This window comes from Vulpes lagopus, chromosome 3, assembly GCF_018345385.1.
Source record: "Vulpes lagopus strain Blue_001 chromosome 3, ASM1834538v1, whole genome shotgun sequence".
Classification (NCBI taxonomy): domain Eukaryota; kingdom Metazoa; phylum Chordata; class Mammalia; order Carnivora; family Canidae; genus Vulpes; species Vulpes lagopus.
The window spans coordinates 129,343,025-129,369,770 of NC_054826.1; the positions used below are offsets into that span (position 1 = coordinate 129,343,025).

General features: G+C 52.3%; 2 protein-coding genes across 7 annotated transcripts in view; one reads left to right on the forward strand and one right to left on the reverse strand.

The window, feature by feature from the left end:
* NPRL3 (NPR3 like, GATOR1 complex subunit) overlaps nucleotides 1–26,746 on the forward strand; it is a 69,150-nt gene that overhangs the window by 16,762 nt on the left and 25,642 nt on the right. The window contains exons 2-7 of one of the 5 annotated variants that reach the window (XM_041747295.1): nucleotides 2,883–3,041; nucleotides 5,665–5,785; nucleotides 13,012–14,351; nucleotides 17,301–17,370; nucleotides 21,821–21,859; nucleotides 25,512–25,641. In XM_041747295.1, the coding sequence (XP_041603229.1) occupies nucleotides 14,234–14,351; nucleotides 17,301–17,370; nucleotides 21,821–21,859; nucleotides 25,512–25,641 (357 nt within the window). In that variant the 5' untranslated portion in view covers nucleotides 2,883–3,041; nucleotides 5,665–5,785; nucleotides 13,012–14,233. Of the gene's footprint in view, nucleotides 1–2,882; nucleotides 3,042–5,664; nucleotides 5,786–12,792; nucleotides 14,352–17,300; nucleotides 17,371–21,820; nucleotides 21,860–25,511; nucleotides 25,642–26,746 lie in introns of those variants that run through there. The other 4 variants (XM_041747294.1, XM_041747296.1, XM_041747293.1 and 1 more) reach the window with 4 other exon arrangements.
* On the reverse strand, nucleotides 3,828–4,828 carry LOC121486429 (hemoglobin subunit zeta-like). 2 transcript variants are annotated; one of them, XM_041747303.1, is made up of 3 exons: nucleotides 4,703–4,828; nucleotides 4,097–4,301; nucleotides 3,828–4,017 (listed from the first exon to the last, which is right to left on the reverse strand). In XM_041747303.1, exons 1-3 carry the CDS (start codon nucleotides 4,795–4,797, stop codon nucleotides 3,889–3,891), a joined length of 429 nt encoding a protein of 142 aa, XP_041603237.1. In that variant the 5' UTR covers nucleotides 4,798–4,828; the 3' UTR covers nucleotides 3,828–3,888. The 2 variants fall into 2 exon arrangements, with proteins under 2 accessions (XP_041603237.1, XP_041603236.1); XM_041747302.1 differs by having other exon boundaries at nucleotides 3,875–4,344; nucleotides 4,703–4,824.

Consider the following 26,746-nt stretch of genomic DNA (forward strand, 5'->3'; position numbering starts at 1 on the left):
CAATGGAAAATTGCCATCGCAGTAACAGTTGATGTAGGAAGGATCCCCAATGGATGCCAAGAGCGGTGGATGAAATCATATAAAGAGCGGGACATTTTCATAGTCTCAAAGTATCACTTTGTTAAAAAATTTATTAATTAATTAATTATTTTTTTTTTATGATAGTCACAGAGAGAGAGAGAGAGAGAGAGAGGCAGAGACACAGGCAGAGGGAGAAGCAGGCTCCATGTACCGGGAGCCCGACGTGGGATTCGATCCCTGGTCTCCAGGATCGCGCCCTGGGCCAAAGGCAGGCGCCAAACCGCTGCGCCACCCAGGGATCCCAAAAATTTATTAATTATTAATGAAAAAGCATAAAACACTAATTAACTTTGTAGTGGAGAAACTTATAGACACCATTTCAACTACGTGATCAACATGAACATCACCAGTAAAGGAACAATTATGTGTGTATGGGATGCATTAAGTAGACACAGCGCCACTTCTGCAATGTTCCTGCTGGAAATGAATAACCTAAATGTCATCATGAGGAGATATGAGACGAACCCAAACAGAGGAACACTGCTCAAGCAACTGGCAAGTGTTCCTCAAAATTAAGGTCATGGGGATCCCTGGGTGGTGTAGCAGTTTAGCGCCTGCCTTTGGCCCATGGCGCAATCCTGGAGACCCGGGATCAAATCCCACATTGGGCTCCCGGTGCATGGAGCCTGCTTCTCCCTCTGCCCATGTCTCTGCCTCTCTCTCTCTCTCTGTGACTATCATAAAAAAAAAAATTAAACTAAGGTCATGCAAGGAAAGACTGAAGAGCAGATTGAAGGAGACTAATGCAAAGTTGTTTTTTAAATTTTTAATTTAAATTCCAGTTAGTTAGCTCCAAGAGTTGACCCTGGACCAGTAAAGAGCATTACTGGAAAGGACGACATATGTGTGAGATCTTGTGTGAACGGATTTGGATTCCTGTTAATTTCCTCCTTTGCTGGTTATTCTCTGGCTATGCAGTCACGTGTTCTTGTCGACTTGAAGAAATGCACAAAGTATTTAGGGATTTTTTTAAAAAAAGATTTTATTTATTTGAGAGTGAGCAAGAGAGAGAGGGGGGGAATGAGCCGAAGGAGAGGAAGAAGCATGTGCGGCTCGATCCCAGGACCCCAGGATCATGACGTGAGCTGATATCAAGAGTCATTCTTAACCAACTGAACTACCCAGACACCCTGATGGTTTGAAATTTTTAATTTTAAAAATTTTTTAAAAAGGATTTTATTTATTTTGAGAGAGGGAGAGAGGAGGAGGAAGAGGAGGAGGAGGGAGAAGGGGAGAGAGAGAAGGGACAGACTCTCTAGCAGGCTCCACACTAAGTGGAACTTGATCTCATGACCCTGAGATCATGACCTGAGCCAAAACCAAGAATCAGTTGCTCGATGCACTGAGCCACCCAGATGTCCCTTGAAAATCCTTAAGCTAAGGGGCACCTGGGGGCTCAGTTGGTTAAGCATCTGCCTCCGGCTCAGGTCATGACCTCAGGGCCCTGGGATGGATTCCCGCATCCAGTTCCCTGCTCAGCAGGAAATCTGCTTCTACTTCCTGCTCTGCCCCTACCCTCTTATGCTCTCTATCTCTCTCTCAAATAAGTAAAAAATAATTCTTTTAAAAAAGGTAATTTTTAAGTTAAAAGGTTATGAACATTTAACATCTGTTATTATGACCAATAAACTACTGAGTGATTATTAGGATTTCTTTGCTGTTTTTTTTGGTCTCAGCCAAGTGGTTATACTATTACATTCTTGCACAGGTTCATTTAAGTTGGCTTTCAATTTCATGTTTTCACTTTTTGATTCTATTTTTGGTTAAAGATTTACATGATTGAGGGCAGCCCGGGGGGCTTAGTGGTTTAGCACCGCCTTCAGCCCAAGCTGTGATCCTGGAAACCGGGGATCGAGTCCCATGTCGGGCTCTCTGCACGGAGCCTGCTTCTCCCTCTGCCTGTGTCTCTCCCTCTCTCTCTCTCTGTCTCTGATGAATGAATAAATAAAATCTTAAAAAAAAAGATTTACATGATTGAAAGGTCAAAACCACGGGGAGAGCTAGACTGCGGGGAGCTCCCTCCACCCCTCCTCTTCATCCCCAGCCCACATTATTATTTGTAAACATTTCCAGTTTATCCTTGCGTAGTTTCTCTTTGCAAAAATAAGCAAACACAAGGGGGGCCTGGCTAGCTGAGTTGGTAGAGAATGTGACTCTTAATCTCAGGGTCTTGAGTTCAAGCCTCACATAGGGCATAGATCTTTTTTTTTTTTTTTAAGATTTATTTTAAAAATAAAATTTTTTTATTTTATCCGGGATCGTGCCCTGGGCCAAAGGCAGGCGCTAAACTGCTGAGCCACCCAGGGATCCCCATAGGGCATAGCTCTTACTTAAAAAAATATAAGGAAACAATACTTATGAACACGCACAAGTGCACACACAGGGCTAGGAACAAACATGTGTGCCAAAATGCACACACACAGCACACGTTCACACATGCGTGTGCACATACACATTGGTATCTCTCGTCCCTTTTTTTTTTTTTTTTACTAAACTCTGCCTAATGGAGGGCTTGAACTCACCACCCAGAGATCTAGAGCCACATATTTTACTGGCTAAGCTAACCACGTATTCCTCTTCTCTCCTTCCTTACAGAGAAGATACCATGATATATATATATATATATATATATAGGCAGAGGGAGACGCAGGCTCCAGGATCACACCCTGGGCTGAAGGCAGATGCTCAACTGCTGAGCCACCTGGGCTGCCCTTCTTTCTTTTTTCTTTTACTTTTTACTTGATAAATCCCAGACATCACTTCACAGCCACTATTAGAAATTGTCCTCATTTGTTTTTCAGGTGACAGTTCTCCACTGTGTGGGTTGTCATGGTTCGGATCAACCATTCAACGCCTGAAGCTGGGCTGGTGTTTCTGGTGGTGGGAAGGCGAAGCTCCTATCCAGTATAGAAAGCACCACTAGCAGAGTGTGGTCAAAGCCTTGGATGTTTGTCCACCGGGTAGGTGAGAAGTGGGTCTAGGTAAGGTTTCATTTTTAGTAGTGTTAAAATGCGTTTTTCTAATTATAAGTAAGATTGACCCTCTTTTCCGTTTTTATTTCTGTGAACTGCAATCTGACTCTATCACGTGTGTATCTGCTACTAGATCGTGAGCTCCGGGGGCAAGTGGCTGTTGTATTAGAGTCTGGACACATGCGTGGCTGTGTTAGGGACCCATAGAAGTTCTGGAGTGGAGGAAGGGAGGAGTGCAACGGCCCAGATGCACCCCCCCCACTCCTTCCTTCCCGCATGGAGGAGGGACCAGGAGGCAGTACAAACTCCAGAGGAAGGAGAGAGCGCCATGGGGGCCCCAGGGACAGCCCAAGGGGTGGGGGCTCCACCCGGGGGGATTCCCCGCTGCCCTCGCAGAGACCCTGGGGTCCGAGGGAGGATTCCAGCAGCCCCCCCAAGCCCGCCCCACCTGCAGCCACCCCACCCACCCACCCCCCACCCCCCGCCCCGGCAGTCCGCTGCTGCCTGCAGCCCATCGACCCTCCCTGCAGCCCGTCTCCCTACCACCTGCAGCCTGCCACTCGCCCCCGGGAGCCCCTACCCGCCCCTGCAGCCCATCGCCCCCTCCTGCAGCCTGCCGCCCCTCCCCTGCAGCTCCCACCCCCCCTGCAGCCCTGTCGCCCCCACCCCCTGCAGCCCCCTCCACGGCGCCAGCGACCAGGGAGGCGAGGTGGACTTGCACTGGTTTATTGGTGCGTCAACGAGGGGCGGGGGGGGGGGGTGGGGGTGGGGGTGGGGTGGGGGGGGGGGGTCGCAGTGAGGTGCGGGAGCTGCGCAGGGGCGCAGCCGGAGGCGCTCAGCGGTACTTCTCAGTCAGGACGCAGGACACGAGCGACAGGAACTTGTCCCACGCGACGTGGGCGTCGGCCGTGAGGTCGGCGGGGAAGTGCGAGGCCAGGGTGACCAGCAGACAGTGGGACAGCAGCTGCGCCGGAGGGAGGGCCTGGGTGAGCGCGGGCGGCGCCTGGGGACCCTGGGGACCCTGGGGACCCCCCCCCGCCCACCTTGAAGTTGACCGGGTCCACGCGCAGGATGTAGGCGTGCAGCTCGCTCAGCCTGGACAGGGCGCCCGCCACGTCGTCGAGGCTGCGCACCGCGTCGCCCAGCGCGGCCACCACCTTGGCGCCGTGCGCCCGCAGGTGCGCTGAGCCCGCGCGCAGCTCGAAGTGCGGGAAGTAGGTCTTGGTCTGCGGGAAGCTGGCGAAGAGCCTGCGGGCCACGGTGGCGCCACTGACGCGTAGGAAGCCCCGTCCTCCCCCCACGACACGTTGTAATGGATGTTTTAGAACAGAAACAGGGACGCGAACCTCCCCGTGGACCCGCACGCCCCGGTGTGGCACAAGGGCAGGCCCGCCTGGCCAACTCTCCCCGGTCCCGGGCCCCCACCCCGGGGCGCGGCACAAGCCCACCCCAGCGGCCCATGGCTCAGCAGTTCCTTCCTTCCTTCCTTCACTCACTGCACGGAGGTGGGGGAGACCTGGGTGCCAAGCCCCTTCCCCATGCACCTTCCCTTCCTGCCCACTGACCCCGTGCCCCCCACCCATTGCCCCCGGGCCTCACTAACCCGCACTGTCACCTCCTGGCCCCAGTGCAGCCCATCAGGCACTGACCTCTCCAGGGCCTCGGTGCCAATAGCATCCGCCTGCGTGGAGATCTTGCCCCACATGGACAGGATGATGGTCCTCTCGGCCTTGGTCAGAGACATGGTGGAGCTGAGTGGGAGCTGGGCGTGCTCAGGACCGGCCTGTGGGGTGCTCAGTCCCCAGCATCCCTTTATATACGCGGAGCCAGGGTGGGGGCCAGGCTGTGGCCACTGGCCTAGAGAGGGGAGAGGGCCGTGGGGGTGGGGTGTCTTATCAGACCCAGGGAGGACGGCTGGTCAGGGCCTGGTGGGACGCTGGGCCGAGGGGCTCTCACTCCACCACGCCCCCCCCCACCTGGGGCCTTAGAGAGGGTGTTGGCCACAGCCTGACCAGAGTCCTGGAGAGATAGGGCCCAGCCAGCCTAGGAGGCCATGCCCGTATGTGTAGCCCAGCTCTGACCACGCTCTTGTATTGGGAGTCACAGAATGGGGGAAGCCAGAGGATTAGCCCTCCATGCGCTGTCCTTGGGCTGGAACCTGCCATTCTGCTGGCCGCACTCCTTGGGGCCCCGCAGCCCGTGCAGCCAGGCCCTTCCCTCAGGTGCTATGATCCCTGGGGGTCCTCTGAAGAAGCAACAGCTTTGCTCAGCTTCGCTGGGGAGAGATGCACCGACTGTTCTCTGAGAAGCTGGCTGGGTGTCAGATTAATAAGAGTTCTAGGATCGTGCTATTAGGGATCGCAGTACTGCTCACCATATTATCACGGTAACTAAATGAGGCAAAATATTCCTTTACAGTTTATCACAAAACAACATTGAAATTTGCGGTGTACTGCTCTGTGAATTTTGACACATGTATAAATTCACCCACCCCACCCCCACCCCAGTTAGGGCACACGGCAGCTCTATGACCCCCAGAACTCCCACGCGCTGTCTCAGCCTCCTCCATGCCTAAACTCTGACGACCACCATAATTTTGTCTTTTTTCAAGAGTATCACATAAATGGAATCCGCAGCGTGTGATCTTTCAGGACTGGTCTCTCTCACTCGGCGTGACACCCGTGTCGTTACAAGTGCCAATGGTTCTATCTATCGCTGACTCAGGCTCCACGGTAGGAACGTGCCACAGTCTGTTTTTTATTTGCTCACTCAGACGTTGAGGCTTTTTCCACTTTGGGGCTATTACTAATAAAGCTGCTATGAAAATTCTTTTTTTTTAAAGGTTTTATTTATTCATTTGAGAGAGAGGGAGAGACAGAGAGCACAGGCAGGGTGAGAAGCAGAGAGAGAGGGAGACACAGACTCCGTGCTGACCTAGAAGCCCAACATGGGGCTCAGCCCCAGAACCTAGAGATCATGACCTGAGCCACTTAGGCACCCCATGCCTTTATTTTTTTTTAAGATTTTATTTTATTTTTAAAAAGATTTTATTTTTTTGAGGAAGCATGAGAGAGAGAAAGAGAGGGGAGAGAAGGGGCAAAGGGAGAAGAGGTAGCAGGAGGGGGAGAAGCAAAGTCCCTGCCGAGCAGAGAGCACAATGTGGGGCTCGATCCCAAGACCCCAAGATCATGACCTGAACCCAAAGCAGATACTTAACTGACTGAGCCACCCAGGTGCTCCTTAAAGATTTTATTTTTGAGTAATTTCTACACCCAATGGCTTAAACTCACAATCCCAGGACCAAGAGTTGCACATTCCACCAACCCAGCCAGGCAGGTGCCCCGGAACTGCCTTCTCCTACTCTGTTATAAGAAATAAATTGACCAGGGGTGCCTGGCAGTGGAACACGGACTTCCCGTGTGGCCCAGCCGTCCCCCTCCTAGCTGTAGACCCGAGACCAATGAAAACATCAGCTCACACAGAAACTGCTATGTTCACAGAGCATCATCAGAGCAGCCGAAATCAGCTGATGGGTTGATGATAGAACACGGTATAAGCCAAACAATGAAATAGTATTCAGCCATAAAAGGGAACGAAGTACGTGGGAGCGAAGGAACACTGGAAGCACACACGCGTGTGGTTCCACACATCTGAAATGTCCAGAGCAGGTTTAGCTACAGAGAAAGAAAGTAGAGTAGGTTTTGGGTCGGGGGTTGGAGTGTGTGGCTGCTGGGGCACGCAGCGTCTCTCGACGTGATGAAAATGTTCTAAGATTGATCGTGGTGGTGGTTGCACAGCCCTCTGTACGAAAACCCACTGAACTGCACACTTTATTGACTTATTTATTTGCACGCTTTATTTTTTAAGGATTTTGTATATTTTATTCATTTGAGAGCAAGACAGAGAGAGCGCTTGCACACATGCATAAGCAGGGGGAGGGGCAGAGGGGGATGGAGACAGGGAGACAGAGGGACAAGCCGACTTCACACTGAGTGCAGAGCCTATCTTGGGACTCGACCTCACAACCCTGAGATCATGACCTGAGCTGAAATCAAGAGTCAGTTAATTTGCCCAACTGACTGAGCCCCCCCAGGCCCCCGAACTGCACTTTAAATGAGTGCAGTGCGTGCTCTGTGAGTTATAGCTCATTGCGAGTGTGAAGGATTGTGTAATAATCCCCCCACCTTGTTCTTCATTTCTAAAATGGTTTTTGTTATTCTAGTTCCTTTGCCTTTCCATATGGATTTTGGAGTCAGGCAAGGAGGTATCTGCACAAAACCCTGCTGGACTTTTTATAGAATCAGAAGCAAATGTCTCCTTTACAAGGAGTTTTTGATCACAGATATTTTGCTGAACCATTTCTTAGAGAAAATTTGGCTTAGACAAGGCCTGTGATATGGAAAGCACGTATAAGCCAGTATTGAGCACCCTCCGTGCGCCGCACACGGTGCTGGCATGTTACTCATTTCTTCTGTGCCTGAGATGTGAGATGGTGGTATCATCAGGTGTCGAGGGCAGGAGTAGCATCTCATGGATGCCTCCTCTTAGCTCCACAGACCAGGTAGGGGTCTCTCCGGGGCTGCAGGTGCTGCGTGTCCTGGAGGCGGAGTGGGCCTCCCCAGAAGCCGCCTGTCTCCCAGCAGGAGTAATGGGGGTGCCTTCCTGCCTCACCCCCAGCGGGCCTCGGGGCCTCCTCTCCCCTGGCAGAGCCTCCAGCCCGTCCTTAGCCTCAGCCGCAAAGCCCCACAGACCACTGTTGTGGGCAAACGTCCCATCCTTTTTTTCTTTTCTGTCTTTTCTCTTTCTTTTCTTTCTTTCTTTTTTTTTTTTTTGTGAAATATAATCCAGGCACCTCATGTGGAGCTTAATGAATTGATGTAAAGTGGATGCTCAGCACCCCATCCTCCCCCAACGTGATCCCTACCCTGACTTACTTTCTTGCTTTTTGGTCACATTTTACCGTCCAAACATGCATTCTTAAGCTTCAGTTGTTTGAGCCTGCTTCCGACCTTCAGGTACATGAAACAATACCATGGGCCTCTTCTGCGTCTGCCTTCTTTCACCCGTGTCCGTGACATCCCAGCCATGTTGTGGGGTGTTAATTTTCATTGCTGTGCTGTATTTCCTTTTTTTTAAAAAAAATATTTTATTTATTCATTCATGAGAGACAGAGAGAGAGAGGCAGAGGCACAGGCAGAGGGAGAAGCAGGTTCCATGCACGGAGGACGTTGGACTTGACCTTGGGACCCTGGGGTCATGCCCCGGGCTGAAGTTGGCGCTAAACCGCGGAGCCCCCCTGGGGTCCCCTGCTGTATTTCCTCGTAAGAACAGACCGCAGTTCATCCACTGCGCTGGGGATGGATATTGGCTGTTCAGGTCTTGGCTATTAGCAACAATGCAATGAACATTCTGGTATGTGCCTCTTGGTGGCCACAGGCCTGCAGTTCTACTGGGCCTATTTCCAGGAGTGGGGTTACTGTTTCCAAGGCTGCTTCTAGCTGTATTTTCAACTACAGTGGATAGTGCCAGACCGCCTGTCAGCCCCACTGCTGTTGTGTAGGAACATCCTTCCAGACATTTCTTCAAGTCGGCCTCCTGCTCTCCTTAGGTTTTAGCTTTTCTGGTGGGTGTCTAGTGCTTCTGCAGTGCTCATAACTTGCATTTTTTTGATGACTAATGAGGTTGGGTCCCTTTTCCCATATTTGCTGTTCAACTGGATTTCCTCTTTTAAAATTTTATTCGATTATAGTTGACACCCAATATAGTTTCAGCTGTAACATTTCCTCTTTTTTGTAGTATCCAGCTCATGCCTGTTTTTCTGCTGTGTTGCCAGCCTTATTGTTTATAGAAATTTAAAGTACAGTCTGGGTCTAAATTCCTGGTCAGGGACGCCTGGATGGCTCAGTGATTGAGCATCTACCTTCAGCCCAGGGCATGACCCCGGGGTCCCAGGATCGAGTACCACGTCAGGCTCCTGCATGGAGCCTGCTTCTCCCTCTGCCTGTGTCTCTGCCTCTCTCCGTGTGTCTCTCATGAGTGAATAAATAAATAAATCTTAAAAAAAATTCCTGGTCAGATTTCTGTCATATCTCCCTCAATTCGGTTGTTTAACTCTGCTCTTTTTTTTTTTTTTTTTAAGATTTTATTTATTTATTTGAAAGAGAGAACAAGCGAGAGAGAGACAGAAGGAGTGGGGTGGGGGACAGTTAGGGTTGAGAGATGGAGGGGGAAAGAGAAACAGACTCGCTACTGAGCAGGGACCCTGACATGCGGGGCTCAATCCCAGAACCCAGGGATCATGACCTGAGACGAAGGCAGACCCTTACCCGACAGAGCCACCCAGGTGCCCCTAAGTCTACTCTTAATACTCTTTTTGGTTGAACAGAAGTTTATCATTTTATTTTATTTTTTAAAGGTTTTATGTATTTATTCATGAGACACACACACAGAGAGAGGCAGAGACACAGGCAGAGGGAGAAAGCAGGCTCCACGCAGGGAGCCCGATGTGGGGCTCGATCCCTGGACCCTAGGGTCATGTCGTGAGCTGAAGGCAGACGCTCAACCCCTGAGCCACCAGGCGTCCCAAAGTTTATCATTTTAATACAGTAAAATTTAGTTATTTTTTTTGGTCCTATTTAAAAATGTTGTACCTTCCTTTTTTTTTGTTTGTTTTTTTTTGTTTTTTGTTGTACCTTTCTATTTACAAAAGCCAAATGTCTATCAGTCGAGTGAATGAACAAATTACAGTATTTCCATTCAGTGAGACATTATCCACTTTATTCGCTTTATTTCTATGAAGCGAATAAAGTAAATATTTTCTATAGAATATTTCTATGAAGTGCTTTCTATGAAGCACTGACACCTGCTACAATGTAGATGAACCCTGAAACATTCCACCAAGTGAAAGATGTCACACACCAAAGACCACATGGTGTATGATTCCATTCATAGGAAATGTTAGACGGGCAAATCCATTCCGACAGAAAGCAGATGAGTGGGTGCCAGGGGCTGTGGGGAGGGGAAGGGACAGCGATTGCATAATGGGTACTGAGTTTCCTTTTGGGATAATGAAAATACTCTGGTTATGGTTGCACAGCACTGTGAATATACAAAATGCCACTGAATTGTTCACTTTGGAATGATTAGTTTTGCATTATGCGAAATTGAACTCAATTTCCTAAAAAGTGATGTAATTGTTGTGGTGGACACGGAGGTGAAGAGAACCTTCCATGTTACCTTATAAGAACTTTATTTATTTATTTTTTCCTTATAAGAACTTTACTGTTTGGTCTTTGAAGTTGGGCAACAGCCCGCCTGGATTGGTCTTGCACACGGTGTGAGGTGAGGTGTGCTGTGGCTTTAGTAACATCTGTCCTGTGTGCTGTCTGAATTCCGGGTACAGCACCAAACACTCCCCATGTTGGGTGTTTGGTCCTCACAGCTCTCTGTGGGAGCAGTTTTTTTTTATTATCATTACATGCTTTAAGATAAGGAAATCGAGGCTCAGGAGGGTTATGAAATGTTCAAAGTTTCGGTGAAGGAGGGAACCAGCCCCGTAGGTAGAGGAGACGTAGGTTTGGAGTGGGCCACATTGCTGGCTCTTTGGGGCTCAGGCAAGTCTCTTCTGTCTCTCGGCCTGGGTTTTCCCACCTGGGACACAAGGAGCCCGAGCTGGGCAGTGCTCCAGGACACTGGGACTTGCTGAACTCCAAGCTCTGGGCTCACACAGAGCTGGTGTAGTTGGGGCTGAGCTCAGAGGGCCCCTGGTGCCTTAGCAGAAGGCTGTGATGGGGTCAAGAGACCCTTTCCTGAGAGCAGCTCCTGGGTGGCCCTGGTCAGGCTAATTAACCTTGTAAACCCCGGTTCAACATCACCAACCTGTCAGGTGGGGTTTAAAATAGCTCCCGCTTCACTGCTAGGAGGGATGATCTGTTGCCACAGGACCTCAAGACACAGCAGGGTGAATTCGAGATTAAAATATTTTTTAAAAAGATTTTATTTATTCATGAGAGACACAGAAAGAGAGAGGCTGAGACACAAGCAGGGGGAGAAGCAGGCTCCATGCGGGGAGCCGATATGGGACTCGGTCCTGGGACCCTGGGGTCAAGCCCTGGGCTGAAGGCAGATGCTCAACCACCGAGCCACCCAGGTGTCCTGAATTCAAGATTATTGTAGTTTCTATGGTGAGTGGGTAATGCTTTCTGGGCAGGAGCAGTGCAGCGGAGAAGGTGCAGAGGTTGAGGGGTCTGAGATAGGGAATGTGAGCCCGCCTGGCCCTCTGACAGGCAGTGGCAGCTCTATTGGGCCCAGAACAAGTGGCAGGACTGAAAGGCCTGACCCATCAAGTGGCCTCCTAGCCCTGCCCAGGGGGGGACCCAGGGTGAGTGGAAGGGTCGGGAATTTTGGTTTCCAAGAATCCAGTTATCTTCAAAAAAGTAGGCTACTAAACAGACTTATTTAAATTTAAAATGAGGATGTAGAGGCATGGGGTGTTAGCAGGGAAGTCTGAGGCTGTGAGCTAAGGTTGGCCCTGGGCACATCATTGTCCAGGAGACTGTGAGGGCTTTGAGCTAGGACCACATTTAGAAGCCACCTGCTCCAACTGTGTCACAGATGGGGAGGCCCAAAGCAGGGCTAGCCTCCTCTGGGTCCCTCCAGCTGCCAGCACCAGACTGGACTGGCCAGGGAATGACAACATACTCTGACTGCTGTAATAGCCCAGTGAGGCAGACCGGCGTGGACCCTGAGATGCTGCCAGGGAGGGTGGTGTGGGAGTCAGATCTCCGCTCCTTCCAGTCCAGCCCTGGAGAGCCTCACACCTGAGCCCTGCTAGGGCAGCCTAGGAAGGGATGCATTCGGGACCTCTGTGGCCTGGGTCCTGGTGGTCTCCCTTTACGTTTCATGGGTTCCAATCTCTTGATAAAATATTAACCATATAGCCAGAAAAATAAACAGCAGATGCTCTTGTGCAGGTTACTAGCAGAAAGCGGGCCCTGAGTCAGCAACTGGAGAATGCTGGGTTCCTCCAAGTCTGGGCCCTCCCCCAGGTCAGGGACAGCCACTGGACATCAGGCTTCCTCTCCCAAGTTCTGGAGTCATGAAACTGCCCAAAGGGGCAGCAGCATGGTCAGGGAACTCAGAGAAAGGAGGCCTGCACCAGAGTCCTGGACCCCATGTGCAGGTCCTCGCAGATTCCCAGTGTCCCTGTAGAGAGGCCGCCCTGATTGCAGCTGGCTGTCCCCCAGATGACAGTTTCCTCTTCCCCATCGCCCCAGCTCCTGGGGCGTCACCACCTCCTCCTGTGCCCACATTTCCATCCTAGGGACTTTCCTGGTAACTGAAGAACTCAGAAACCTGTGGATTTTCCATAAAACCAAAACTTTATGACACTAGTAAAAAGGCCTGCAGAATCTGTGATAATAAATAAATAAATAATCTTAAGGAAAAAAAAAGGGGGGGCAGCTCGGGTGGCTCAGTGGTTTTATTTATTTACTCGTGAGATACACAGAGAGAGGCATGTGTGCAAGTGCTTTCAAATGAATAAAATATACAAAATCTTAAAAAAAATAAAGCGTGCAGTTCAGTGGGTTTTCGTACAGAGGGCTGTGCAACCATCACCACGATCAATCTTAGAACATTTTCATCACGCGGAGAGACGCTGCGTGCCCCAGCAGCCACACACTCCAACCCCCAGCCCAAAACCTACTCTACTTTCTTTCTCTGTAGCTAACCCTGCTCTGGACATTTCAAATGCGTGGAACCACACGCGTGTGTGCTTCCAGGGTTCCGTCGCACCCGCGTACTTCGTTCCCTTTTATGGCTGAATACTATTTCATTGTTTGGCTTATACCGTATTGTATCGTCGACCCATCAGCTGATTTCAGCTGCTCTGAACGATGCTCTGTGAACATAGCAGTTTCTGTGTGAGCTGATGTTTTCATTGGTCTCGGGTCTACAGCTAGGAGGGGGACGGCTGGGCCACACGGGAAGTCCGTGTTCAACCTCCTTCAGGATCGCCTGTTTTCAAAGGTGGCTGCACCATTTCGGGTTCTCAGCAGCAGCAGGTGAGGGCCGTGACTCCCCCCGCAGCAGGTAAGGGCCGTGACTCCCCCCGCACCAGGTAAGGGCTGTGACTCCCCCTGCAGCAGGTGAGGCCCGTGACTCCCGCCGCAGGTGACCCCGGGGTCGCCAACCCCTGTTCTTTGGGCTCAGGTCACCGCGCCTGCGGGTGTGACGTGTATCTGCAGGGATGTGGGGCACCTTTTCATGAGCTTGCTGGGTATTTGTCTGCATTCTTTGGAGAAATGGCCTTTCACATCCTTTGCCCACTTTTTTTAAGCTTCTGTGTATGATTTTTGAATGCCTGCACCCCGGCGTGGCTCAGACACCTCCTGCCCCGGCCGCCAGCGCCCCGGGCGCCCAGCTGTCCGTCGTCGGTTCTGCTCTCTGCTGAGCCCTTAGGTCCGCTGTGTCGTCCGCGAGCTCCGGACACGACTCCCTCGCGGGACGCGCACGTGTTCCCTCCTCCGCGGACTTTCCGGGCGCCCGGGGGACGGAGATCTCTAAGTGCCACCTGACTTCTGCAGGCGGCGTGTCACCCACGCGCCCCAGCCCTGTGGGGTCAGGGGCCTCCTGGAAGCTGTCACCTGGGCCTCTGGCCCCCTGAGGAGGTGTTTACACTTCTTTAACTTCCGTTCCTTACCGACCTGGAGTTCGAGCCGCGGGCTCGCGGAACGCGCTCCGCCCCGTCCACGCCGGGGGGTGGGTCCCTTCCTCCCGGGCAGGCAGGCGGCCCCGCGCATGCGCCCCGCCTTCTGACCGGCCCCGCGCGTGCGCGCAGCTCGCCTGCTCACTGGTCTCCTGCGCCTGCGCGGACGCTCCCCCCCACCCCCCTGCGCAGGCGTGTTCTGCGGGGCTGCTTGGCCTCGTCGCGCGGGCCTCGGCGGACGCTGGGGGGCGGGCGTGGGTGTGGAGGCTCGCGGCGTCCCCGTCCCGCGGCCCTGGGCGCGACCTCGTCAGGCCCCTTCCGCCCCGCCCGGGGCCTCCCGCCCCGCGGCCCGGCCTCCTCCGGGCCCCCGCCGGCCCGGCCGCCCCCACCGGCTTCTGGGCACTAGGCCCCGCCCCCGCCCCGGCACAAGCCCCGCCCCCAGGGCCCGGCCCCGCCCCCCCGCCGTGGCACGATGGGCGACAACACCAGCCCCATCAGCGTGATTCTGGTGAGCTCGGGCAGCAGGGGCAATAAGCTGCTGTTCAGGTACCCCTTCCAGAGGAGCCAGGAGCACCCCGCGTCCCAGACAAGTAAGTGAGCGCGGGCGCGGGGCCCGGCGCTCCCCTCCCCTGCCCCCCTCCCCCTGCCCCTTTCCCTCTGCTCCTCCCCTCCCCCCTCCCTGCCCTCCCCCTCCCTGCCCTCCCCCTGCTCCTCCCCCCTCCCTGCTCCTCCCCTCTCCCCACCCTACCCCCCTCCCCTACTCCTCTCCTCTCCCTTGCGTCCCCCGTCCCCCTCCCCTTCCCTCTCCCCCTTCCCCCTCCCCTTCTCTCTCCCCTTCTCTCTCCCCTCCCCCTCCCCCCCCTGCCGCCTTCTCTGTACCGCCCCCCCCCCCCCACCCCGCGCGCCGACTGGCGCGCCGTGGACCTTGAGGCCAATGCCTGCTCCATGCGTTCGGAAAAGCACAGTCAGAAGCATCACGGTAATCCCACCCGCCGACGCCCAGCAGTGCCTCCAGTCGTTAAGTGTGTATCTAAGCATCGTATGAACGTTGTCAGCTTGAGTAACACAAACCTGCAGGTAGAGGCCCTAGAGGCCCTGCGTTCCCGGACCCCCGCCCCGCCTTCGCGGGCGAGCACCTGCCCTCGGGCACCTGCCCCTGCTGTAGGGCCGCGCGCGGTCCTGCCACGGTCCCCTCTCTCCGTGGAGCCCTTCCCAGGGTGTAGAAAGCTCCCCCCCCCACCTTCCCCTGTGGATACACATTGAGGTCACTTGCGGTCTGTCACTATCACGAATGTGCAGTTCTTCATCTACATTTTGTCTTAAAATTACATTTAAATTCGCTAACATGGTACAGGTTTTAAAGGTACAAAAGGTATAGATGACGAAAGGGACGTGGACGATCTTTCCCACACTGAAGCCCAGCCACTCCTTTTCCCTCGTAGGGGCAGCTGCTGCTACTGTTTTCTTGTGCGTTTTCCCTGAATCTTCCGTGTAAACACAAGCATGTGTACACTTTTTAAAAAATCCTATGTTTTTCAAATTTTTATTTTGAGTAATCTCTACACACCATGTCCGGCTTCCACTCGAAACCCTTAGCTCAGGAGTTGCATGTGCTTCTGACAGAGCCAGCCAGGCGCCCCCATGTTTTATTTTCTAAGCAGAAGTGAACACACTACACACACTTTTGCCCTGTTGTTTTCTTATTCACTTTACATCTTGAATATACATTTGGGATTATGGCCAGAGTCATGGGATGAACATACTATGATTTATTTATTTAGTCCTCTGTTGATGGGCATTTGAGCTGTTTCCATGGGCGCCTGGATGTCTCAGTGGTTTAAATATCCACCCTGGGCTCAGGTCATGATCTCGGGGTCCTGGAATCGAGCCCCAGGTTGGGCTCTCTGCTCGGTGGGAAGCCTGCTTCTCCCTCTGCCTCACCTCCAGCTCCTTACCTTTCTCTCACTTTCTCAAAATATTTAAAAAAAAAAGTTGTCTCCAAACTTTGGCTAATATAAACAGTATCAATGTATTTTTCTGTAAACATTATCATTTTTCCGAATAGAGGATCAGTTCCCCAAAGTAGGATGGTTGGATCTAGGGGATAATGAACATATCCTTTTTTTTTTTTTTTAATTCTTTTTTTTTGTATTTATTTATGATAGTCACACACAGAGAGAGAGAGAGAGAGAGAGAGAGAGAGAGAGACAAGCAGAGGGAGAAGCAGGTTCCATGCACCGGGAGCCCGACGTGGGACTCGATCCCGGGTCTCCAGGATCGCGCCCTGGGCCAAAGGCAGGCGCTAAACTGCTGCACCACCCAGGGATCCCTAATGAACATATCCTAAGCAGGCTCCGTGCTCAGCGTGGAGCCCCATGGGGGGGGGGGGGGTCAGTCTCACCACCCTGAGAGCATGACCTGAGCTGAAATGGGAGTCCCACCTGAGTCATCCAGGTGTCCTGATAGTGGTTTTGATGTACATTTGTCTTATGACTGAGTGAACATATTTTCCTTTTTTTTTAAAGATCTTATTTATTTATTTATTCCTGAGAGACACGGAGAGAGGCAGAGACACAAGCAGAGGGAGAAGCAGGCTCCCTGTGGGGAGCCTGATGCGGGACTCGATCCCAGGACCCCGGGGTCACGCCCTGAGCCAAAGGCAGATGCTCAGCCACTGAGCCACCCAGGCGTCCGGAAAATATAACTTTTTTTTAAAAAAGATTTATTTATTTAAGAGAGAGCATGTGTATATGTGAGCACATGTAGTGGGGGGAGGCGCGGAGGGAGAGGATCTTCCAGTGGATTCCTCTCGCTGAGTGAGGGGCCATCTCTGTATGGAGCCTGCTTCTCCCTCTGCCTGTGTCTCTGCTTCTCTGTCTCTCATGAATAAATAAAATCTTAACAACAAAAAAAAATAAACGCAGTATTTGTCCTTCAGTGTCTGGTTCCCTTCACTGAGTTTAATGTTTTCCAGTTCTCCGTGTTGTAGCATGTATCAGGAACTCTTCTTCTTCTTTTTTTTTTTTTTTAAATATTTTATTTATTTATTCTTGAGAGATAGAAGGAGAGACAGAGCCAGAGACACAAGCAGAGACAGAGCCAGAGACACAGGCAGAGGGAGAAGCAGGCTCCATGCACCGGGAGCCCGACGTGGGATTCGATCCCAGGTCTCCAGGATCGCGCCCTGGGCCAAAGGCAGGCGCCAAACCACTGCGCCACCCAGGGATCCCAGGAACTCTTCTTTTTATGGCCATTGTGTATATACACCACGTTTTATTTTTTACTTTTTTTTTTTTTTTAATTCATGAGAGACACAGAGAGAGGCAGAGACACAGGCAGAGGGAGAAGCAGGGTCTCTGCCGGGAGCCCGATGCGGGAGTCGATCCCAGGGCCTGGGATCACACCCTGAGCCGAAGGCAGACGCTCAGCTGCTGAGCCCCCCAGGCGCCCCTAAACCACGTTTTAGAAGCTGTCACCATCCTCCTGGATGTGGATGGATCCTGTTTTCTAGCTGCTCTCCCCTTTTTGCCCTCACTCAGATAAGCCTCGTAGCAGATATGCCGTCAACAACACTGGAGACCACGCTGACGACCAGGACGGTGATTCCAGGTAAGAGCCTGCAGTCACTGTGATGGGGCTTGTCCTGCCCCCAGGCCTGGGACCCAGAGGTGGTCTCCCGTGAGAAACCTGCTGTCCTTTTCCTGTTGGGTGGGTATTTCAAGTTGTACAGAGCTGAGGGGGTGCCACCAATGTCTGACTTGCTGCATAGTTTGGTCACACGTTCCAGCCGTGGAACTAGTTCTGGGTGAAGCCGACTGGAGAACAGATGAGACCAGAGAGAACATTTTTCTTTTGTGAGAGAGAGGAACAGGGAGAGAAGCAGACCCCGGTGCTGTCTTCAGACCTGACTCTTCAAGTGTGCGCCCAGAAGTCACATGTGGGTGCTTGTTCAGGTGGTGAGGAGGGCTGAGAGCCAGGGCTGCTGTGACCCTTGCTCCTTTAGGGCAGAGGTGAAAGGTCTTTTCCTTCCTTTTTAAAATTTTTTTTAAAGAATTTATTTATTCATGAGAGACACAGAGAGAGGCAGAGACACAGGCAGAGGGAGAAGCCAGCTCCCTGCAGGAGCCCGATGCGGGACTCGATCCGGGAACCCCGGAGTCGAAGGCAGACCTCAACCACTGAGCTGCCCAGGCGTCCCAGGTCTTTTCCTTCCTGTGTGTCCTCCCCCTGCTTTTCCTGGGAAGTGCTGTCAGGTGGCAAGCATCAGAAATGACCACTGTGGTCATTGTCTTATGTTCGTTGTAAAGCTTAGTACGTGGTAACAGGCCCAGTTGAAGGAGGAAGGATTTTAGGTAGCCAGTCCTGGTGCCTCTGTACACAGCTGGGACATGCATGAGGGGAAGACAGCCTGCACCGTGCCATGGCGGAGTAGCCGAGGCCCCCACCCGGCCTCTGCCGTGGAGTGGACGAGCATAGTCTCCTCAGTTCCTCAGTTCTCGTGACGAGGCACCACACCTGCCATGGTATTGTGCAGTTCCACAGGTCTGGTTTTTAGCCTTTTTTGTGAGGATATTGGGGGCCTCTGGCATGACCAGTGACCGCCTCTGAGGGCAGCAAGCTTTGAAGGAGAGGGCAGGGGGTGTGGGGAACTGACCGTTGGAAATCCATGGGTGGTCCTGCTTGATGTAGAAGCCGTGCTCACCGTGTCCTCTGACGTGGGCCACTTGGAACAAACTCCACTTGGCTACAGGTGCACAGAAAGCTTTTTGCCCTGCCCCGTGGGGTGGGTGCATTTTGTCCTCCACCTGTGGCATAGATTTGTTTAGAGGAGGGCTGGCCACCTGCTTGCCCTTCCGGAGCTCCGCAGATGTCAGGCTCAGGCTGCAGAAGATGCAGAAAGTGCTCTGGGAAAGGTCTCTGTGGGATTCCTGGGAGGCTGGCAGTGCCTGACCCCTGCTGTTAACTCTCAAGGCTTGTAACAAAAGACTAAGAGAAAGTTTCTAGAGAATTATTTCAATATTTAGCATAAAGAAGAGGAGAAACCATGGGAAGGGAGCAAGACATTGTGGGCCTATCGGGATCACAGATACCCTGTTCAATAAGAGCTGGTTCTCTGTACTCTCTCCTTAAGTTTAAGAATTACCTCCTTTGGTAATTGTAGCACATCATAGCATCTGATGATCCCACTCCCCACCCGCCCTTGTTTTCAGAGATACGGGTAATACCTCTGAGCGCCCAGCTGTATTTCGTCACATTGGCTTGCCAAGCCTCTGGTGCCTGGGGAGCCGTGTCATGGCTCAGACATCTTCCTGGAGCAGTACAGTGTTCTCAGGGGTCTAAGGTGCTTTTTTTCTGGAACCAGTAGAATGTCCCTGCTTGTTGTTTTGTCAGACAGAAGCCATGTTAATAGGCCACTCGTGCAGCATCTTGAGTGTGCTGAGAGATGGGCCCTGCCCTGGAGGGATGAGGATGCGGGCTGTGCTGCCCAGGCGTGAAGTCACCATTTAAATAGAAATGGAAAAAAAAAAAAAAATCAGTTCCTCCATCGCATTTCAGGTGCTTGGGGGCTGCAGGTGACTACTGGCTACTATCTGAGTAGTTCAGATTTAGAGTATTTCCACCACTGTAGAAAGTTCTGTTGGACAACAGTGGCTTAGCGCGTGTGCTGGTTCAGGGTATAAGAATTAACTGTCAGGTTTAAAAAAAAAACACAGTAAACTCTTTTATTAAAAAAAAAAAAAAGCCTCATAGAATTCAGTAGGAGAGAAGAAAATGGATACTGTCCGTTGTCTTTAAGGTTTGAAATTCAAATGTAGGAAAGTTGTAGCACTCCTGTTGGATGAGTATTGGGGACCAGGGAGCTCATACTTTGCTTTGTTTTTTTAAGGTTTTTATTTATTTGAGAAGGAGTGAGTGAGACATAGAGCACACCCTGGGGCAGAGGGAGAGGAAGAAGCAGGCTCCCTGACGAGCAGGGAGCCTGACATGGGGCTCGATCCTGGGACCCTGGGATCATGACCTGAGCCCAAGGCTGATGCTTCACTGACTGAGCCACCCAGGTGCCCCTGGGGAGGTCATGCTTAATAGCATTTTGCATCCACCACACTTGCAGGGGCAAAAACCATTAGGAGAGGTCCTGGAGAAAGCCTGCTGTCAGTCACAAAGGGTGTCACTGGCACCATCCCTCCCAGTCAGATTGTTCTGGGTACTGTCTCAGAGAAGGGGAAGGTGGTAGCTTGGAGAAGAGTCGACTTCATTTTGAAACACTCAGAAATCATTTTACTTGGGATATCATCCAGGAGACCTTGGAAGCATGAAAGATTTCTGGCCATACCTTTTAATTCTCTGTTGGTGTTGTGGGGGCGGTGGAATCAGGTGGCAGTGCTGCCCACCCCTCTCTAAGTAGTGGGTCAGCTTTGGGGCACATCCACACCCTCCGCTGGATGGGAGGGTTTGCACACTGACACGCCGCTGGTCCTCTATACCAGGTGCACAGGGGGCCCCAGCAGGCCTCTCCTGATAGCTTTGCTCCTACTAGTGTGTGTGTGGACACGTGATAGGAAGTGGTCCCTGCTTCCTAGACCTGAAGTCAATGCACAGAAGACAGATAAGTAGTGTTGTCCTCAAGCTTGGGCATTCCCCAGCCCTTTCCTGGCCCAGCCAGTAGGTCTACGCTGGCGCATCCACACGGGCTCATGCCTGCAGGCCGTGTGCTGGGACAAGTAGTGGTTTGGGTTCTGGGTGTGACTCTCATTGTGCACCTGCATTGTGTGATCTTGGGCCCCTTCCTCGTACCACAGCCTCAGTTTACCACCACCCTCAGTCTTCTTAAGTTGCCTGAGGGTGGCAAGGCACCTTGGCCTCCCCCTCCCAGGTCTGCTATTGTGGGAACATCTGGGTCTTGGTGAGAGTACTGGCTGGTGCCTCTGCCTCCCTCAGAGGGGCGGACACAGGTTCATGGAACATGCTGTGGGGGGTGGGGGGCTTAACATGTCTCCTCCACAGCGTTAGAAAAGACGGCTGCTGATACTTGGAAGCCCCACATGCTTCTTCCCTTTTGAAAGTAGAGGGGTTTTGTTGTGACCTGTCTGCTTGCCGAAGATGAAAGTTGTAGGAGTTGGACTTGGGCTTCTAGGGGATTCTGACCAGGGTGATCTTGGGAAGGCCCACAAAACGTCTTACCCCTTCCATACTGTGCACACTGATGAACTGACCTTTGGGAGCTGTTGAAAACAGGAGCTCCCTGTTGTGTGTTTCTCTCACGTGGGTCTGTGGCTTGTGTGCCTTGGTGAGAGCTGTGGGAGCAGCAGGCCCCGCGGGGCGGCCCCGCAATCGTGGCACGGCGGCACGGCCGGCTCTTGTCCCTCCAGTGCTGTCTCTAGTCTGGGGTCTGGCCTCCTTTCTGTGTCCTGGATACTGGGAAAGCAGCCTGTCCCAGAACACGGTCCGCTGCACAGTAACGTGACTCTTTTAAACATAGTCTCTAAAAAACTAATGTTGCGCAGCGCGGAGGTCCCATACATCATGTACAGACTCGCCACAGCGTCCTTGCTGCCAGAGGGCCCGTGGTTCTGTGCTGAGCAGAGGCTCAGTGAGCGCGGGTGCGTAGGCAGTCACAGTATCTCAAGAGTTGGGGCTGAGTGTTCAGTGGCATCCTGCGGTCCTCATAAGGCTTTTCTGGACGGGAATCTCCGCGGACCTTCCCGAGATGCAGTGCTTGTGCGTGGGTGTCCGGCTAGTGTGTGTGGTGCTGGGCTCCGACGCAGATCTTCTAGCCTCGCTCTTGCTTCTGAAAATGGGCTCTCACTTGTGCCCAGGCTCTGTTTACCTGTGGGAGTCTGAGCTTTTGTGAGAAAACCGTGGTAAGTCTTCCCCTTGGCAAGCGTCTGTCTCTTCTTTCTTGTCCGGTAAGTTGCTCAGCCTTGCTCTCCGCAGTTAACGTTTACGGTGGTGCTTCTGCTAGACGTTAATACCGTTTTAATGAAACAGCCTTGTAATGATTCATGATTTTTAAAATCGGTGTGTTTGTTTGGTCTTGATGGTCCTGTTCCCATTCCAGCGAGCCATGTCCTCCAACCGATGAGCGATTGGTTGCAGGGTAAGAGCAAGACTTCTCCACCACCTGCCTGTCTTGATTCCTGCTGCCTTCTCTTGTAATTGTGCTTAACTCCTGATCGCCCTCAGTGTTGAAGAATGACTAACGAGGCACACAGGCTCTGGCTCGGACCTCACTGCCCAATCCCCCACGAGCACGCAGGCTTCCCACGGCCCCTGCCCTTTCTCCACCTGGAGTTATTCAGCTTTTCCACATTACCTGGGAGGCCAAGACAACGTTGGCCAGGGCCAGGGAGACTTTTGGGACCAGGTGTGCACACAGACCTCCCCTCCTCCAGGAAGGCCCCAGTGGCCCCAGGAAGGTGGTAGGCAAGCAAGAACAGGGCTCCTTACCTCTCTAGCAGCCTCCCCCTACAGAGACCCTTGGTCATTGCTTCTTGCCTTCATTTCTCAGAGGGGTTGTAGGAGGCCTCTTCTGAGGACCAGGTGTTGAATGTGATGCTTGGACTTAGATGTATGTGTGCTCGTGAGAGGCAGACATGTTCCCGTGGAGCTTATATGGCCCTTCTCCCCTGTGCCCCTGATGGGGCATCCCCCCGGTTATTGGGGGTGCCTGGAGCATCTGTGAGCCACCCCTCTCCCCTTAAACGGCTGGAGGCAGAGGGGAGTTCCTTTCCACACTGTCTCTCTCTCTCTTTTTTTTTTTTTTTTTGTCAAGCCAGAGGAAAAGCCCCTCCTGAGTATCCCAGCAGCAGTGGAAGGCCCTGCCTGTTTTCCAGATGGGCTGGTTCATCTCAAAAGCTTTTATGTTTTTTGAACTTTGAAGTTCTTTCGGGAATGTTAGTTTTTATAACAGTTGTTTTATTCTTTTTTTTTTTTTTTTTTAAAGATTTTATTTATTTATTCATGAGAGAGAGAGAGAGAGAGAGAGAGAGGCAGGGACACAGGCAGAGGGAGAAGCAGGCTCCATGCAGGGAGCCAGACGTGGGACTCGATCCCAGGTCTCCAGGATCGCGCCCTGGGCCGAAGGCAGGCGCCAAACCACTGCGCCACCCAGGGATCCCCCAGTTGTTTTATTCTGTTGTAACATATTTCCCAGGCTGTTCCTCCTCAAAGCAAGGGGAAAGGATTTTTGTAAATTCTGAAAACAAATATTGTCAGTTATTTTTGTTTCACTTTGCTGTTTCCATCAGTTATGTCCCCTCCCCCAAATCTCACGATAGAACTCTGAGTTGGTGAGTGCTACGTCGGCAGACGCAGAACGTGAAGTATAATCCACTCAAGTATTTTTTTTTTTTTTAATCGTAAATGTGTGATATTAGTGTCCTGTGAGCGGGTTCCTGTGTGGGTCACACTAGCTCAGACACGCAGAGCAGCTGAGTGCCGTCCTGCTGGCCACCCCGGAGAGGCCTCCCTGATGGGCCATGTAGGGCAGCGTGGCTTTTCACTTCAGCAGTACACGGCTCTCAAGTTGGCCTCCTCTGTTCTGTCCTTTCTGGACTCAGACGGGGAAGTGCTTTTTATTTGGCTCTTGGAAGGGTACCTCTTGGGTTTGGATATTTATAAAGGTGAGCTGGGCCACCACCGTCTGCCTCTGAATCTCACAGCCAGACTTGGGTTCCTGGACTGGTGGCTAATGGCCAGGGCCGAGGCCCATCTATGGCTCTTTGTGATGGAGCAGAGGTTTTTAGTGGAGATTTTTGGATATCACAAGAAATAGTGAACCCTCTGGAATGGTAGGAAGTTGTTCTTCTGTCTGTTATCTCTGTATCCCTTGTATCACTGGGTGGCAGAGTGGAGGGGTAGTGTGTGTTTAGATAGCGTATGAAATATTAGCACTGGATCAGCTACTAGAGCAGATGTGTTTATTAGGGTCTTGCCATCCTGAGCCCTCTCCACCGTCACTGTGTCCCTTAGGTGGGAGTTACAGGACAGAGTGAGCCAGGGAGTTTTTGAAGAAAGCATGTAATGCCTCCTGCCTGAGACTCTGGAATCTTCCATCTCTGGTTTATTCACTCCCAGAGAGCGGTATTCCTGGGAAGGAATGACCCACATTGGGCAGCCGAGGGCTTGAGCTGTGGGTCTCAAGGTTCCCAGAATGTCTCTGACAACATTGGTATCAGGAGGTCCAACTGCAGTCCTGACCGTGCAGGAGGCAGGGCAGCCCGTTCTGACCCAACCCCCTGCATCCGGTTTGCTTGGGGACCACAGAGCGACCAAGGGCACCTAGAGGACCACGTAGGTCCTGGGGGAAGGCTGGAGGGCAGTGTGACCAGCCCCCCTTGGCTTCCGTCCTGCCTGCGGGGGAGAGGCCTGGAAAGAGTCCCACAGCGGCCTGCCTTGCTTTAGTGTAGGTGCTGGTGACACAGCGAGGCCCTTGCTCCAGGCTGGTTTCAAGTGTGTTGGACAGTGAGCCCCGCCGAGTATGGGAGCCCAGAGCACTGACCCCCCTCCTAGCTCACTTCATGTCAGAGCCATTCATTAGCTATTTCAGAGTTGCCCTGTGGCCGCAGTCTGCCGCAGAGCTTCCCTTTGGGGTTTAGTTGCCGCCGTCCTGTAGCAAGCTCCTCTAGGAGAGAAGCATCTGGTCCCTCATTGACTGTAGCTCCTCAGTGAAGGCCCAGGACGCACACTGGAGCATCTGTCCTCATTGGCCTCTTCAGGACGGTAGGGGTCTCGTTGCCCAGGGGCAGAGCATGGCCTTGGAGGAGCTGGAGCCACCTTCCCCAGCACAGTGTGCCCATCTGACCTGGATTTTAGAGATGCTTTCCCAGGTGGAGAAATGAGCACAGGACTTGTCTCCCTTCTGGCTCCTGATCAGACACAGCACATGGGTGTTTCTAGAGTGGAGGTCCCTGGAGCCTGGGCTCTGAGATAAGAGTCTGCACAGCACCCCCAGCACTCTCTTTCCTCTGGTGACTCTCCCTTATCTGCATCCCCTTGGGCAGGAAGGCACAGGGTTGCTAGTGGGGAGACATAAGTGTACAGAGGCATCTTGAGAAGGGATGAGCTCTGTAGTTTGCAGAGATCGTAGCCAAACCTGCTGTCACACTACAGCCATTCCCACTTTACCACGGCATCCGGTCCTGTGCATCCTCAAGTTCTTATCACATCATCGGTCCTACAGATTTTGCACATCTTAAAAGTTTCTTCCCTAGTTAAAAAGTAGAAGGTTGAAATGTTCAGGAGGGAACGACTGGGCAGCCGTGCTGTGAGGAAGGTAATTAGCACACTGCAGTTAGTGTTGTCCTTTACACACCTGGGGGTGGGAGGTCCTGGGGGTTGAGGGGTCAGCCCAGCAAACCTGGGCCATTTGGGAGCCCCCCAATCCTCGTGTGCCTTAATGAGTGGCTACTTAGGGCAGTGCCGGCTCCAGCTGTTGTCCTCCCTTTAAAAGCAAACTGCAACTTGTTTTCTCTCTTGAATTTCATAGAGCATGCCAAGAAATGACAGCATGTGCCTTCAGTCTATGCTTTTCATGCCTTTTGCCTTGTAATTCTGGTGATTTTATGTCCCTAATCTTGGGGATCGCTTCCAAAGGGCAACTGATAGAAGCTTCCAGGTCAGCAGTGGGGGTAGAGCACTCCACGCACGAAGCTGCCATGTCCTGAGGCCTTTCCCCTCTGAGGGCAGGTGGGCATGGTACTGTGGCACTTTGTTTACTTATTTCTACTCTGCCCTTTTTTAATTTTAAGGTTTTCAGATGTCATTCTGGCAACAATTTTGGCAACCAAGTCTGAAATGTGTGGCCAAAAATTTGAACTGAAGATTGATAACGTACGGTTTGTTGGGCACCCAACACTGCTGCAGCATGCTTTGGGGCAGGTATGGCCCTCTGGGGGCGGGTGAGGTTCTCCCTGGGGCAGGTGAGGTCTCCCTGGGGCAGGTGAGGTTCTCCCTGGGGTAAGTATGGCTCTCCTTGGGGCAGATATGGCCCTTCCTGGGCAGGCACAGCTCTCCCTGAGCAGGCATGGTCCATCCTGGCTCTGGAGCCCTTGGGGGGCTGTGGCTCACACTGGTTCTGGTGAGGGCAGCCATCGTGTCCTGCCATGCATGCAGTTGGCTGCATACCCTCACAGGCCTCTATGGTTTTAGTCTCTGCTCCTGGCTTTGGCTCTGTAATCTGGGTCTTTCCTGACTGCTGCCTTCCCCTGATATCTAGGACACCTGTTTCTAAAGTGGTGCAAGCTTTTTTGTTATTTATTCAATGATGCCATAGCAAATCTGATTATTTCCTACATTTGTGCTAAACCCTGTATGTGCATTCTGTGATGAAGATGTTCCAGTACTGAGAGGTTTTAGCAAGATTGAATGCATTATTACCCAAGGGAATTTTTTTTTTTTAGATATTATTTATTTATTGCTGAGTCACACAGAGAGAGGCAGAGACACAGGCAGAGGGAGAAGCAGGCTCCCTGTGGGGAGCCCAACGCGGGACTCGATCCTGGGACCCAGGATTACACCCTGGACCGGAGGTGGCGCTAAACCGCTGAGCCGCTGAACGGGCTGCCCACCAAGGGAATTTGACACCAGAACCTGCTAGTCAGTCCTTTGCACGCAGGCTGAATCAGGGCTTTCATAAGACAGGATGAGATTTCACTCCATTTATATGATCCAGAATGCAGTTCTCAAATCTTATCCATGAATAAGCCCAAGGAAGGAGCTTCTGAGGCAGTGGAGGTGTGAGGACATAGGGCCATGGCTGGGTGCACTGGGCCCCACGGTGGCACCTTCCTCCTTCCCCAGAGCCCTGCAGACAGGGCGCAGTCCCCATTGCTGACTCCTGGGTTCTGGGGGAGATTTGACGTCCTGCCAGGAGTTGCACCTGACCAAACTGGGGTGACAAGCACGATGGTTAAAGAGCTAGTTGGGATGGCCCAGTGAGATGTGACCCCCCCAACCCCCCGGCAACACGTGTATTCTGTTTGAT